Raw genomic sequence first — 16,315 nt, forward strand, 5'->3', positions numbered from 1 at the left:
TGTCGAATCAACATCAATAAGATAATAAACACAAAAGACTCTTTCTGGTTACTTTCTTTTACGATATCTTGAAGTTACTTAAAAATTATATGCATTGCTTTTTTTTTCTTGTAACAGGCATAGAGGATGATCTTCGAAAATCTTCGTGCTGAAGCCTAGATATAGTCGGTGCAGAAATAGTAGTAGATGTTCTAAGTATAGGCATGCCAACCCTACTCAAAGTTTCAACCGGGGCCGGACCAGATGGAACATCAGGCCGTAGTTGGTAGTTGCAACTCTATCTCGGTGTTTGTACCATCACCGGCTTCATGAACATCAATCAACTGGTGGTCGTCTTCCTCGACCGACATAACCATGCTTGTGTCGGTATGTATAGTCGAATCATCAATGAAACGTCCATGTCTCCTCTTTCTCCTTGCCGCGTTACCCCATCCGTGGATCGTCTCTCTTATCCTTTCTGGAATCAGGGCTGCCTTATAGTTTGTTCCCATCTGAAAAGGAAAACCGTTTGTAAATGAGATCAAAGGCACACAAATAAGATTGTATGACACCTTTGAGGTAAGCACATGTTGAACATGACATGTTTCGGGTTAAGGTTTGGAAAATGTAACTCGAAGAATCGGCAGACGTTGATAGTCATTACGAAGTACAGCAACTGAAAGGAATGTTACCTGAGTGACAAGAGCATAGAGAGGCAGGGTGGTGCAGCTACAGATGAATTGCCCGATAAATCTATGAAACGAGGACGATAACTTAACGACCTATGATCGATGAAACTCGACCTATGATCGATGAAACTCGAACTATGAGCGATAACAAATCCGTACCCCACTGCAAAGATATCAACACAGTAACTAACGTGCCATGAGAGTGAAATTACAATGAGCACTCAATTGGTGTCACAAAATATAGCCCAGGAGAAGAGGAAGTACCCAGAACCAAAAGAACGAAGCCAGCTCGAATGCGTTCTGCAGAGAAATGAGACAAGAACATTAGTTCCATGAAATGGAAGTCGTACATAAGTTCTCTCTCTCTTACGACAGGCAATAGGAATATGAAATGTACAAAAAATCTTCGACTTGGACCGAATTGCAGTAAACCACAACCTGAAATAGAATGAAATGGATAAGTGAAAGCAACCATTCTGGTTTCTTAAACCAGAAAAGTTCGTCTCGAAGCCTTAGCTTTGTCCCGTTAAAATAGCCGGTTATGCCGGTATTCTCGATTGCCAAGGTAGCGATGACATGCTGTAGCTTCGCACCCACTAGCAGAACAAGCTGCATATGAAGTTATGAACATATAAATCAGAATGACAAGAAAGATTAGAAGGCCATCCTGGAAATATATAGAAGGAATGACGAAAGGCTTACCGTGATGGGAATGATTGCTATCCAGAAATACAGATTAGATCCTGTTAGAAGAAAAAAGAAGCCGGTGAGTCGTCAATCTACTGAATTGGAAGAACTGCCTATAATATGTACCCCACTATTCGAAAAGTTCAGATTGTGCTTTAAACAACCAGCAAAATGCTTCACTGGACAGGTAACGATCTTGGAATCATTGTTAAGATAAAAGTATGGCCAAGAGCACGACAGGCATAATAATTTGATCTCGATATACATTGCAGGGTACCTTTAATGTTGAACAGCATGAATGCGACAACGAATCCCCAAAGCGGACCACTGCATGATATCAAACAAACAGAACTTTAGCAATCTGCAATCCTAAGATCTTAAGGCAGAGCATAAACCCGAACAATCAGTTAATAGACATGACTAAGCTAGTAAATTTAAGTTAATAATCACCTTCGATAAACGAGATCGTTCATGATGCAATCGCACGAAATGTATATATATCATAGATATTATATATGGCCTCCAGGGCCGGTCCAATGAGTTTTAATGCCCTGGGCGAGAAAATAATTTTATGCCCATATACTTGTAATGTATAATAGACAAAATATATATTTTTTTAAAATAAAAATGTAATAAAAATTAACGTCAAACAATATCAATGCTAATACAAACCAAAACCTACAATGCTACAAATATCACCTAAAATGATGCCTTCGTGCATTTTTTGAAGCAAAAACCTCAATTATTTTACGATAATCAAGACTTTGTAAAAATTTTCTTTCGATGCTTAGAATTGCTAATCCGTTCAATCTATCTTGAGTCATCGTTCTTCGAAGATCGGATTATTAGAAGGTTTAACCGGTCTAATAATAAATCTATCTAAAGACCCATGTAAAGAATTAGCTATTTCTTGTTCTTGTTTTTTTCGTTTTCTATTTTGGGCACCCGATGGTTGTTTTCGAGGTAACATATTTAAAAATAATCAATAAAATAAATATAGTAGCAAGTAAACAATAAAACATGTATATTAGCAAGGAAAGATACAACCTGACCGGTGACCGAAGTTTATGTTGTTGACTTGTTATTTCTCACAATCAATTGATCTAAAAAATTAATAATGAAATCAAAATAATCAGAATGAACCACTCTAAAAAATGTATTGAACGAAAATAAAAGAAGATAAATTAAACAGTAAAGCTATCTACTGCTAGGCTGCTAGCAAAACATAAAATGCAATCTCATGATCCAAGATCCAGAAAGCACTTGCAAACATTAGCCAACACTTGCAAACATTCATCCCCACAAGCCTCACGCTTGTCTGAATTATTTATGAACCCGTCGCTTTTATATTTGCTTTTAATCTTTGGGTCCGGTTGGTTGAAAAATAATTGGGTTCCATAACTATAATTTGCTGCATGTTAAAATTCTGCACTCACTAGTCAAGCCTCGTTTCAAAAAATAAAATCAAATGGCATACGGACTACTGCATTTCGTTTTCCAAAAACAGGAACCGGTTTAAGCCCCACCCGATCGAACCAAATGGCTAACTTAAAACCATTAGACAAGAACAAACTAATACCATTTCCAAAATCTTCAAAGTGAACATGATTCTTTAGACAAACAGGCCCCAAAGTAAAAAACATTGAGGCACATTCCAGATTCCTTGAACATTTAAAAATAGACAAAGGAGGGAATTTCGATTCAATGCTAAGACGGTGAGACCAAACAGGAAATTCATATTGAACATTTAAAAATAACCCCTGATTTAAACAAAATTCAGATAAGAAAAATCTCGGTCATACAATAAGGTATCTAATCGATTCAACAAAAACCCATAATATCTTTAAAATCCATAAATAATGGGAATTATATAATAGACAAAGGAGGGAATTTCGAAGAGGAATGGATAGATCAACCAGGTAGATCCAAGAAATTTGTCTCACTACATAAATTATAGAAAGCTGACCTGCAAGAACCGGAAAAGCAGAAATGCATCCAAACACGAAGTAAATCAGAGAATAGTGTGAAGGATCTCGAACAACCGGAAACCGAAAACAACTCAATTTTGGATTCAGTTTTACAAGCAAAATGGGCGTCGTCGTGTCTGGTAGAAGCAAAAGAGGTAATAACTGGAAGGCAAAATATTAGAATGATGCCCCCCTTAAATATGATGCCCTGTGCCCAGGCCCACGTGGCACATGTCCTGGGCCGGCCCTGATGGCCTCATAAACACGTCAATAGCAAAGACAAGATAACAGTATACTAATGATCTGAAAATACTATGAAAGGTTTATATGAAGATATTCACTTGCCTAACACCAACTATCCTTTGAAATTCCTCCTCCATAGAACGAATCATATAGCTGTGAAAATCGTACTTCGACGTCAGGTTGTGATTCTGCCATCATTAGGGAAAACAGAAAGGCATAAACTAAACATGTAGTCCACCAGAAAACATCTCTGGTTCATTGCAACCGATACAAGAACATTATAGTAGTAACTGATTGCACATACGAATACTTCAACGAATAAGACTCCAAAGAAAATGTACCGTGATAAAGCCCTTGCGGAGAGTCAGATAGTCAGCACGACCCACCGAACACCCGAATTGCCGAAAGAAACATCTCTGCAAGTTGAAAATAAGAATACACCAGAAAAAAAAACTTAGAACTACCATATCCTGCTTAAAGCAACTTAACACAATTCAATCTTCATTTAGCTTGCAATGAGAATGAATTTGCACTAGGATAAATCCCTCTTGTCATCCCTTCCAGTTCATTATATGTCCTTTCCATGATGAGTTATAAATCCATTAGAGAAGTATGCCATAAGTTGTGCATAGCACAAAAGAACTCCGGGATTGTTATGAATTACACATATAATAATGTATTAAAACGAATTCGCAACGAATAGATGAATGAAGTCCCCTAGTGAACAAAGAGATAACAGATATCTTGTACCTACCACCCAGATAAGAAGACTATTTTTGGTCAACGGATTCGAAGTGTGGATCATGACGAAAGTCGTTTGTCTTCGTAATATCGACTCTCTTGCCTTCTCTGTATCAAGTGAATCCGGTAATCATATGTTAAAGCATGAGTTCTCTATCAGAAAACCATAATCAACTTAAAGGAACGTTGTTATCTGAAGATACAAAGAAGATAATGTTCGGACTTACCGTTTAGTGAATCATTTCGGTCCTTATGAGCTTCATCCTCCCATGCTCTCCAACTATGAATCTACCAAATAGTTACAATTTTACAATAAGCAAATAGCAGCATCTTAGAAGCATTACTTCATGCTTTCATCACAAATGAAAACATTTCTATGTTAGCATCTCTGGCAGTAAGTAAACACCATTTGTATTTCGCTTAGCATTATTGACCAGCTACTTCTATAATATCTAATTCAACCCTAGGAAGGAGTATCATGGCCCATATTTGCTTAATAGTCTGCAAAAATATGAAGGGAAAGGTTTTCTCTGATCCATTGCCTATAACAAAACCAGTATGCACCCTCGTTTTCACTTATTGCAGTTAATTGGATACTTGGAATAAGAGGTTTTGCATCGAAAATGCAAAGTATTCTAGCAAGAAAGAACAATGCCGAGTATCGGAAGTCGGAACAACCTACCAAGTTACTAAAAGACAGACAGAAGATCAACATTTGCAAAAATTTATGCAACCAGAAGACAGACCTTCACAATAGCAAGTAACATCGTTAAGCAACTGTACGATACATGTGTGATTGCCATGACAAAGATGAAGCGATGCAGCTGCTCGAGACCTTCATAGGAAACAAATGGCTCGTGACCCTGCAGAGAAGAGAGTTCATTTAAGATGAAAGATCATGAGCATAAGTATTTCTATATGGATTGGTGCAGTACCTGTGTGCAGGTATTTCGACTCACGCCATTCAACATTCTTCTAAACAAGTGAAAGACAATCAAAAGCTTGCGTTTGTCGGAAGACTCCTCTTCGAGTTCTTCATCGATCTCGGACCTGGTGCACGGTGCAAATGTACCGTCATAGAACCTTGATGGAATGCAAATATTTGCTATGGTTCTCGACGTTGCTGTTAGAAGGAGCGATATGAATCCAAGCAACATTAACTCTGAAGAAAACAAAGTAAATAACATTTTCATCAGTCTCATTAGGCAGCAATTACATGGTCGAAATATTCGGAATCGGAAATACCTTCTTTCATCTTCTCGACAGCCGCAAGCAGAGGCTTTCTATTAGTTTTCCTTAACCATTGAAACAGAACAGTAGGAAATTCATAAGATGTTATCATTGCATTTTGAAGAACCCACACGGAACATAGTTTCTTTGTCCAAATTTAAAGATTGCAGATATAAACAGACATAGCTATCGACATTGCTTAGGCGGTGAATGTTGAGTTAATCTAGTTGTCTCCAGGAATTGTCTTTGTATGTTTTTTGAATTTTAAGCATATTTTAGGTGGGTGAATTTTAGAGTCAGCAGTTACTAAAGTAGGGTAGCAGTTATTTAAGTGAAGTTGATATGGTTAGTATTTTTTTAGAAAACGTGGGCTGTTATGTTAGTGGTGCAGTTATATTTTGTATTTGCTTGAATAATAAAAAAACCAGAAAATGATGCAGTGTGTAGAGCATCACAAAATCCTTAGTGTTTGTTTTGTTTTTCAAGTTTGTTACTGCTTTGAGAAAACTAACATTTGGTAATCAGAGCCAGGTTGTCAAAGCAATGGACAATGAAGTAGGAGACCAATCAAAAACACTAGCAGTGGTCAAACCGATGGCAAGAGGAGCTTCATTCCCGATCCAATATCCAACGTTAAGCGAAACAAACTACGGTATATGGGCTGTCAAGATGAAGATAATCTTGTGTTCGCTAGGAGTATGGTCAGTGATCGAAGATGGAGACACAGACGACGACAAAGATCAAGGCGCCATGGTAGCCATTTCTCAAGCCGTGCCAGATGACGTGATGATGGCAATCGCTGAGAAGCAGACGGCAAAGGAGGCTTGGGACGCACTCAGGGAGATGCGGGTTGGTGAAGATCGCGTTAAGAAGGCACGCGTACAGGTGTTGAAACGGCAACTGAACAAGTTACACATGGAGGATTCAGAGACAATAAACGAATTTTCCATGAAGCTTACCATACTGGTGGGCGAGATTCGCTCGTTGGGCACGAAGCTCGATGACAGCGAAGTTATTGAAAAATTGTTCAGCGCAGTTCCAGATAAATTTCTCCAGATTATTGGAACAATTGAGCAGTTTGGCGATATTGAGATGATGTCAGTTTCAGAGGCGATCAGTCGTCTCAGAACTTTCAAGGAAGGGCTTAAAGGACGACTGCACTCAAAGAGCAGTGGAGAACAATTACTCCTTACCCAGGCCGAGTGGGAGGCAAGAATTCCAAAGGTAAAGAGAGATGAAGGTTCCTGCAACAACAAAAGAGGAAGACGTCAGGGGAGAGGACGTGGTCGTGGGCGTGGAAATGGTGGAGGTCGAGGAAATGGTGAACACAAAAATGAAGACCGAAAGCCACGCAATTTCGATAAATCCAAGGTTAAGTGTTTCAATTGTAATGAATATGGTCACTTTGCAAAAGAGTGTCCCAAGCCAAACCGAAGAGAGAAGGCCAATCTTGTTACAACACAAACCGATGATGAACCGACATTATTGATGATTGAAACTTGTGTTCTCAGCCACGCAATACAGAACGAACATGTGTTACTACACGAAGACAAGGTGGTGCCAAATATGAACAACACCCAAGACAAGGCTTGGTATTTAGATACCGGCGCAAGTAACCACATGACCGGTTGTATCATAAAATTTGCTGAAATTGACATGACCATTAAAGGGTCAATCAAATTTGGAGATGGCTCGGCTATAGAAATACAAGGAAGAGGTTCAATTTTATTTGAATGCTTCACAGGTGAACATCGTGTACTTACTAATGTCTACTATATCCCGAAGTTGAAGAGCAACATAATAAGCCTTGGTCAGTTATAAGAGAATGGTTGCAAGGTTGTAATTGAAGGAGGAGTAATGTCTATCTTCGACAGATCACAAAGGCTACTAGCAAAAGTGAACAGGTCAAGGAACTGGTTATATGTGTTTAACATAGTACCAGCCCTACCCGAATGCCTTCTTGCAAGGAGCAAAGAAGACGCTTGGCGCTGGCATGCAAGATACGGGCATGTGAACTTTCATGCCTTGAAGCTTCTAATTCAGAAACAAATGGTGCGTGGCTTGCCCATAATCGAGCATGAGGACCGCATCTGCGATGGTTGTTTGATAGGAAAGCAACACCGAAATCCTTTTCCAGCAGTGGTGAAATTTCGAGCAGAATCACCTCTTGAGCTGTGGCATGGAGATTTGTGTGGGCAATAACTCCTGCTACACACGGAGGCAAGAGTTATTTTCTGCTGTTAGTTGATGATTGTACTAGATTCATGTGGCAGGTGCTGATCCGAAACAAAGACGAAGCATTTGAGGCATTCAAGAAGATCAAAGCATCAACAAAAATGGAGAAAACAGTAAGTTAAAGGCTTTTCGCACAGATCGTGGTGGCGAATTTACCTCAAATGAATTCAAGACTTACTGTGAGTTGTTGGGAATTAAGCGTTATCTCACGACGCCTTATTCTCCTCAGCAGAACGGAATTATTGAACGAAGAAATCAGACTGTGGTCGGCATGGCAAGGAGCTTGTTGAAAAGCATGGGAGTCCCAGGCGAATTTTGGGGAGAGGCGGTATCAACTGCCGTATATCTCCTAAATCGAGCACCAACAAGAAGCATCGTCGGCAAAACTCCCTATGAAGCATACTATAACCGTAAGCCAACTGTTGATCATTTTCACATCTTTGGATGTGTGGGACACGTAAAAGATGTTACACCTCATCTTTCAAAACTTGCAGATCGAAGCAAGCCAATGGTGTTTATTGGTTATGATTTGAATACAAAAGGCTATCGGATGTTTGATCCAAAGTCAAAACGAGTATGGTGACACGGGATGTCGTGTTCGAAGAGGAGAAGAAGTGGGAGTAGAGCAAATTTCCAGAAACAAAATCAGCAGAGAACACTCTTACAACACACTATTTTACCATAGCAGGCACATCTGAAACGACAAATCAGAAAGATAAAGAGGGTGTCAGCGATTCTGGAATTGGCATTGGCATGGATTTCCCACAGCCGACACAGGAATAAACTGGTGACCGATACCAGTATGCTACACCAGTGATGAACACGAGATCTAGAACATTTGTTTCGAACTCGCCTTATACTCCAGCAGCAACGGTTGAAGAATCAGTATCAACCGAAACACTACAACCCTTAACATCTGATGAGAGTTCATCAGTAGGACCACGGGGTAAGCATGGCATCAAAAGCTTGTACGATGTAAAAGTCCCCATAGAGTTGCAGTATTCGAGTCTGTGCTTACTAGGAGAAGAGGAGCCATCGAATTTCGAAGAAGCCAAGGCAGATCCAATGTGGAGAAGAGCAATGGAGGAGGAAATTTCCTCTATTCGAAAAAATGAAACTTGGAAGCTCGTTCCATTACCCGACAGCCACAAACCTATAGGTCTAAAGTGGGTTTACAAGTTAAAGAATGACACTCAAGGCAGAATTGTGAAGCACAAGGCGAGATTAGTGGCAAAGGGGTACGTTCAACGACAAGGCATAGACTTTGATGAAGTTTTCGCCCCTGTTGCTCGGCTAGAGACAGTACGTTTGTTGATCTCTATTGCGGCACATGAAGGATGGGAGGTGCATCATATGGATGTGAAGTCAGCCTTCCTCAACGGTGATTTGAAAGAGGAAGTGTATGTCATTCAACCACCGGGATTTGAAATAAAAGGAGAATAGCACAAGGTGTTAAAAATGTACAAAGCATTGTACGGTTTGCGTCAAGCACCTAGAGCCTGGAACTCAAAGCTGGACAAGTCATTGAGGACACTCGGTTTTGACAGGTGTTCTTTAGAGCATGCCGTGTACATGAGAAATCAAGGTAAAGGGAATTTAATTGTTGGAGTCTACGTGGATGATTTAATAATCACTGGAGAGTGTATTCAAGACATAGACAAGTTCAAATCACAGATGAAGAAATTGTTTAGCATGAGTGACCTTGGGTTACTAAGTTACTATCTGGGAATTGAAGTTTGTCAGAATTCTCAAAGGATCACACTCAACCAGTCGGCATATGCAAGAAAGGTTTTAGACAAATGTGGTATGAAAGATTGCAACCCTTCACAAATCCCGATGGAACCTCGTCTGAAATTGAGCAAGGAAAGCACAAGTCCACCTGTAGACACAACTCTGTATCGAAGTATTGTTGGCAGTTTAAGATATCTATTGCACACACGCCCAAATTTGGCATTCTCTGTCGGCATGGTGAGTAGATACATGGAGAAGCCCACAGCGGAGCACATGGCCGCAGTAAAGCACATATTGCGGTATGTGAAAGGAACTTTAAACCTCGGTTGCGTTTATGAGAAAAATGAAGGAAGCTTGGAGCTGATCGGTTACTCTGATAGTGATCTAGCTGGTGATACTAATGACAGGAAAAGCACCTCAGGTTTAATATTTTTCCTTGGGTCTTATCCTATTAGTTGGTGTTCACAAAAACAGAAAGTGGTTGCGTTATCTTCCTGTGAAGCATCGCTGCCTGTGCAGCAGTGTGTCAAGAAGCGTGGCTGGGACGACTATTGGCAGATTTGTTAAAGACCGAGGTTAAGAAAGTGATTCTAAAGATCGATAATCAGTTTGCAATTGCATTGAGTAAGAATTCAGTTCACCATGAGAGGAGCAAACACATCGATACCCGATTCCACTACATTAGAGATTGTGTTGAATCAGGAATGATTGAGATTCAACATGTTTGCACAGAAGATCAGTGTGCTGATATTATGACAAAGTCACTTGCAAAAATCCTTGGTGTTTGTTTTGTTTTTCAAGTTTGTTACTGTTTTGAGAAAACTAACAGTGAATCGAGCGCTCCACGATCAAAGAAACCACGACAAAGATGGTGAGCACAGTAGCAACAGACCATGTCGGCTTTAATGCCAGTGTCCGTGTTCCTTCATCGTTCTCCCCACTTCCTTCCACCATTTAAATAACCCTATTCAGTATTATCAGCTTTATGAAGCCTTTCTTTCGAACTTGAAGAAACAGGACACACGATTTTCCTGTCTTAAGCTGTTATCCCACGAAATCTTGGGAAACAAACAACTCCCGTTAAAACTCACCTTAGAAACTAATCTTACACCACGTTAACACAAAGACAACACAATCTATGACCTTTAACTTCTAGAAAAAGACAATTTTTTTCCAAGTCATCAAACTTATTCCACCCAAACTTCAGCACACTATTAAACTGCAGCGTATGAACACTTTGAAAATCTTCAAAACAAAAACCACATTAGCATAAAAGACAACAGAAGTATATGATCTTCAACTTCAAGAACAAAAACAAAAACTTGTCCTGGTCTTCAAATTTATCCCACCACCGAATCTTCAATACTTGAATCAAGAACCAAGGAAAGAAGTTTCAACTCCTTTTCTGTAATAAAAGTTCAAATTTTGCCTCTCAAAAGATAAATAATTAAGACAGGAACTGAATCCCAGAGATATATATATGAAAGATGACGATGCTTCTACGCCGTCGTGTTAGACTTTAATAGTAACTATATTATCTGTTTTTTTTAGTTTCTTAAAAGACATTCAATAGATTACTATTATCGGCAGCAACCCGCTAAACTGGCTTTTTCCAATTCCTTTCGACTTTATTAGATGCTAAAGAATATAGGGCAAACTACGCGCCTATCGTATCTATACTCTTAATCTTGATATGATTTAGTGTTTAAACTTTTAATTTTCTTAAAACCATGCCTAAAGTTAGTTTTTATTCATTTTAGTATCATTGTTCAAAATTTAACAGTAAGTTTTGCAAAAATTAAAAGTTTAGGTACTAAAACTGATAGTTTAGGTACTAAACGCGTTAAGCTTTTAACAGCGGGTACTAAAATAAAACAAAAACTAAACGTTAGGCATGGTTTGAAAAAATTGAAAGTTTAGACACTAAAAGAACCAAAACTGATAATTTAGATACTGAATATGTAATTTACCCAAAAATTTATGCAGCTACTTCTATCAAATAACCATTTTATTCTAAATTTCATGATTTTTCTCACCTCTATTTTATAGTATATATATTTAAAATTTATATATTATTTTTAAAAAATATTCCATAATTTTCATATTTGGAAAATAAGAGGTGTTTGTAATTAGGTATATGCATTTCAAATACTTAAAAATATGAGTATTCATGTAACTGAATAGTTTAAAAACGATTCGTGCTCCAACCTATGAATTCAGATAATCATAAAATAAATACTCAAAATAATCGAGTCAGATCACATGATAACCGAGAGAAATTTATATACATTTTTTATGGTTGAATATTTAAGTAAACTTTACACATTAAACAATTCAATAATACTAACACAACTTATCACTTAAACTTACATAATATTAACTACTAACAAAGAATAATTCAATATATGATCGTAAAATTTAAAAATTCAAGTTTCATACCACAAATATCGTCTAAAATCATTTATTCATGGCCCAATATTATATATCATTTGCTATGTATAAAATATTGTTTTTTAATATAAAGTTTGAATATATATATTATTTTCAATTAATTTTAACTCGTCTTTATGATTTTTTTAATTTAAATTTATACTAACTATTATTTACGTTAAAAAATTATTTTACGTGTAATTCTACGTGTCTTTAACACCTACGTAAAAAAAATATAGCATACTGTTATTTTGTAACGTCTAAACCTAACACACGTAAGGTTAAAGCAATTTTCCTATTTTATTAGAAACGTCCGAACACACAAAATTAAAACAATTTTTCTATTACATTAGAGTTAGTGACAAATTCACAAATATTTTTGAGGGTGGGTGCATATATATTAAGGATATAAAATTTTTGAACGAGGTAGACATAAAAAAAATTTCAGGGTGGACATCATCAACAAAATATGTTACAATCGAAGAAATTTCATATTTCAGGGTGGTCACAATAAATTTTCAGGATGGGCACCATCAATAAAATAGATAATTAATCGAACAAAATTTGAATTTTAGAGTGGACACATGCTCACCCTTAGCCCTTATTGCATTCGCCAATGATTAGAGCAACCACGGGTATAAGTGAGATGATAAGAGTCTCTTCCAGTAGCGAATGCAGAAAAAAATTATTGGATGAGCTAATATAAATATAATAAAAATATATATATAATATTAAAATTAACCTCCAAAATTTTAATTTTGAGTTAAAAAATCTATCTGGAAACCATTAGTTAACAAATGATTAACGTTCTAAATTAAGTTTCTTTTTACCCTAAAATTAAGTTTCTTTTTACCCTAAAATGAAATATTGAAAGCTTAAATACTCAAAAAAATGGTCAAAATAACTATTTAGTCAAACATTAGAAGCCTTTTCGCCCTGAAATGAAAGGTTGAGAGCTAATATATTTAGAAAAATAGAATAGATGTCAAAATGATCATTTTGATAAATATTAAGAACTAATTTTAACATTATACCTAAAGATTTATCTAACATAATTTGTATATATATTTTAATTTAAAAATATAATAATTATATATTTAAAGTGAATCTAGACAAATATATCAACTAAACCAATATAATTTTTTTAAAAAATAATTATACATACTTTTATTTTAATTATAAATGTTTAATAATTATTATATATATATATATATATATATATATATATATATATATATATATATGGCATGAGGTGGGCATGGCAGACCCCTAGATACGTCCCTGGTCTCTTTTACCTTAATTATTGGTCGAAGATTTGATTTCATACGGTTTTAAAAGATATGATTAAAGTCTATTTTTATATATACATTTCTTTATAATTTGGATCGATTATAAAATGATATTCGCTCGAAAAATTTTTAATTATTAATAATGTATATATAACGCAGTTATTCGAATTCGAAATCTTTTTCAAAGAATTCAATCTTTAGCATTTTTAATTTCCATTGATAATAAAAAGAAGGGTAAAGTACAAAAATGATCCATTGACTATAGGATAATACTTTATTGAGTCTATTGACTATTAAAAGTTATAAAATGATCTCTCGGTTATATGAAATTATTTTGTTGAGTCCCTTGACTATTAAAAATTATAAAATGATCATCCGACTATTAATTATTGTTATGTATGGCTCATAAAAAGTCTCGTTGTGGGGTTACGAATTATGTGGGTTGGGGGTGTGGGGGCGCAGCCCCCGCGGTACGGTACAGGGTTGATTTTGTAATTATGTACCAGGGTTTTCTATTATAAATAGAGATGTAACCTAGACCTAAAAGATCATTGAATAAAACTTCTAGCGCCGCCTAGGCACCGAGGACGTAAGCACATTGCCGAACCTCGTAAAATTCTCGTGTTCTTTCGTTTTCTTTACCCGTTTTCGTCAACAATTGGTATCAGATGTCAGGAGCAAAATTCGAAGTCGCGAAATTCGATGGTCAGGGTAACTTCGGATTATGGCAAACGAGGGTGAAGGATCTATTGGCGCAGCAAGGGATCTTGAAGGCTTTGCGACCTACAAAGCCGGCGTCGATGGATGAGGAAGATTGGGAAGAATTGCAGCAGCGAGCGGCAGGAACCATACGATTATGCTTGGCGGACGAGGTCATGTATCACGTCATGCATCTATCGTCTCCAGACGAAATTTGGAGGAAGTTGGAAAGTCAGTTTATGTCCAAATCCTTAACGACAAAACTGTATCTGAAGCAGCGGCTGTATGGGCTGAAGATGCAGGACGATCACGATTTGGCGCAACACGTGAATGTCTTCAATCAAATCGTTTCTGATCTGGCTCGGCTTGATGTGAAAATTGAGGATGAAGACAGAGCGATGATTATGTTGTGTTCGTTGCCTTCCTCTTACGAACACATGGTGACTACTCTTACATATGGGAAAGAGACTATCAACGTTGAGGAGATTACTGCAGCCTTGTTGGCTCACAACCAGCGGAAACAGAATGCAGGGGAAAGCTCTCAAGCCGATAGCTTATATGTCAAGGGTAATCGAGATCGTGGACGGAAGCCAGAGAAGGCAGGGTCCGGGAAGCGGAATTCCAGATCCAAATCCAGGGATAAGAAGACGATTCACTGTTACAAGTGCAAGGAGGAGGGACATATGAAGCGAGACTTTCCGAAGTTGAAAAAGCAGACCGATGAGAAGCGTGATGGCTCATCCAAGTCTGTGAACGTGGTCGAGGATGATACTTCTGATTGCAGTGAGGGTGATATGCTTTCTATTTCAACGACACAATTGACGGATGCTTGGATTCTTGATTCTGGATGTTCTTATCACATCACGCCAAATAGGGAATGGTTTTCGACATACAGGCCGGTTAATTCTGGTTCGGTTTATTTGGGTGATGATCGATGTTGCAATATTGTTGGTATTGGTGATGTCAGAATTAAGATGCACGATGGCTCCGTTCGGACGTTGAGTGGTGTTCGACATATCTCAGACTTGAAGAAGAATTTGATTTCCTTGGGCACTTTGCACAAGAATGGTTTTATCCCTAAGGCTGACGAGGATAGGGAAACCATTCGGATTGTTAAAGGAGCATTGACTGTGATGAAAGGCAAGATGACTGCAGGGAATATCTACAGATTGTTAGGGAGTACCGTTGCAGGTGGAGTTCACTCTGTTGAGTCCTGTGATGATACGACAAAATTGTGGCATATGCGCCTTGCTCATCTTAGTGAACGTGGTATGGCAGAATTACACAAGAGAAACTTGTTGCATGGTGTCAAAAGCTGTAAGCTCGATTTTTGCAAGTATTGTGTTCTTGGTAAACAGACTAAAGTCCGTTTCAAGACTGCGAAGCACACAACTCAAGGGATTCTTGATTATGTGCATTTTGATGTATGGGGGCCTTCCACGACATCGTCTTTGGGTGGATCTAGGTACTATGTTACTTTTATTGATGATTTTTCACGGAAAGTTTGGGTGTATTTTTTGAAACAGAAATCTGAAGTTTTTGAGAAGTTCAAGCTGTGGAAAGCTGAGGTAGAAAACCAAACAGGACGAAAAATCAAGTGTTTGCGGTCTGATAATGGTACGGAGTACACAGATTCACGGTTCCTACAATTCTGTAAGGAGCATGGGATTCAGAGGCATTTTACAGTGCGCAAGACACCACAACAGAATGGTGTTGCGGAACGAATGAACAGGTCGTTGAATGAAAGAGCCAGATGTTTGCGGTTGAATGCGGGGCTTCCCAAACACTTCTGGGCTGAGGCTGTTAACATGGCGTGTTACCTTATCAACAGATCGCCAAGGGCATCGCTGGCTGGGAAAGTTGCAGAAGAGGTATGGACTGGTCATGATGTTAGTTTTGATAACTTACGGATTTTTGGTTGTCCTGCTTATGTGCATGTACCTGCTGATGAGAGATCCAAACTTGATGCAAAATCGAAGGAGTGCATTTTTCTGGGTTACAAGAAAGGTGTCAAAGGATTCAAGTTCTGGGATCCAGTTGCGAAGAAAGTTGTGATTAGTAGAGATGTCGTTTTTGATGAACAGTCTATGTTGCAGCAGAAGCAAGACACGACAGTGGTAGATTTCGAGCAGTTTCCAGTTGAGAAACCAGAAACTTCTCAACCGACTTCTGGTGGTTCCACTACGGATGATTTGCAGGATTATAGTCTCGCCAGAGACAGGGTGAGACGGACGAATATAAAGCCTCCGAACAGATTGGGTTTTGAAGACTTGGTATCTTTTGCACTTACTGTTAGCAGTGATGATCCAGTTACTTTTCATGATGCCGTTACTAGTCAGGAAAACGACAAGTGGATGGCAGCCATGGTTGAGGAGATGGAGTCTTTGAATCACAA

The 16,315-nt window shown here is 38.0% G+C and overlaps 1 protein-coding gene and 1 pseudogene across 1 annotated transcript; one reads left to right on the forward strand and one right to left on the reverse strand.

Moving 5' to 3' along the window:
- Positions 1-85: 85 nt before the first annotated feature.
- Positions 86-5,654, reverse strand: LOC120205326 (annotated as a pseudogene).
- Positions 5,655-9,229: 3,575 nt separating this feature from the next.
- LOC120205327 (uncharacterized mitochondrial protein AtMg00810-like) lies at positions 9,230-10,069 on the forward strand. Its single transcript, XM_039205232.1, has one exon. The coding sequence runs from the start codon at positions 9,230-9,232 to the stop codon at positions 10,067-10,069; it is 840 nt and encodes a 279-aa protein (XP_039061163.1).
- Positions 10,070-16,315: the final 6,246 nt, after the last annotated feature.

This window comes from Hibiscus syriacus, unplaced genomic scaffold, assembly GCF_006381635.1.
Source record: "Hibiscus syriacus cultivar Baekdansim isolate YM2019G1 unplaced genomic scaffold, ASM638163v2 tig00012370_pilon, whole genome shotgun sequence".
In the NCBI taxonomy this organism is placed as follows: Eukaryota; Viridiplantae; Streptophyta; class Magnoliopsida; order Malvales; family Malvaceae; genus Hibiscus; species Hibiscus syriacus.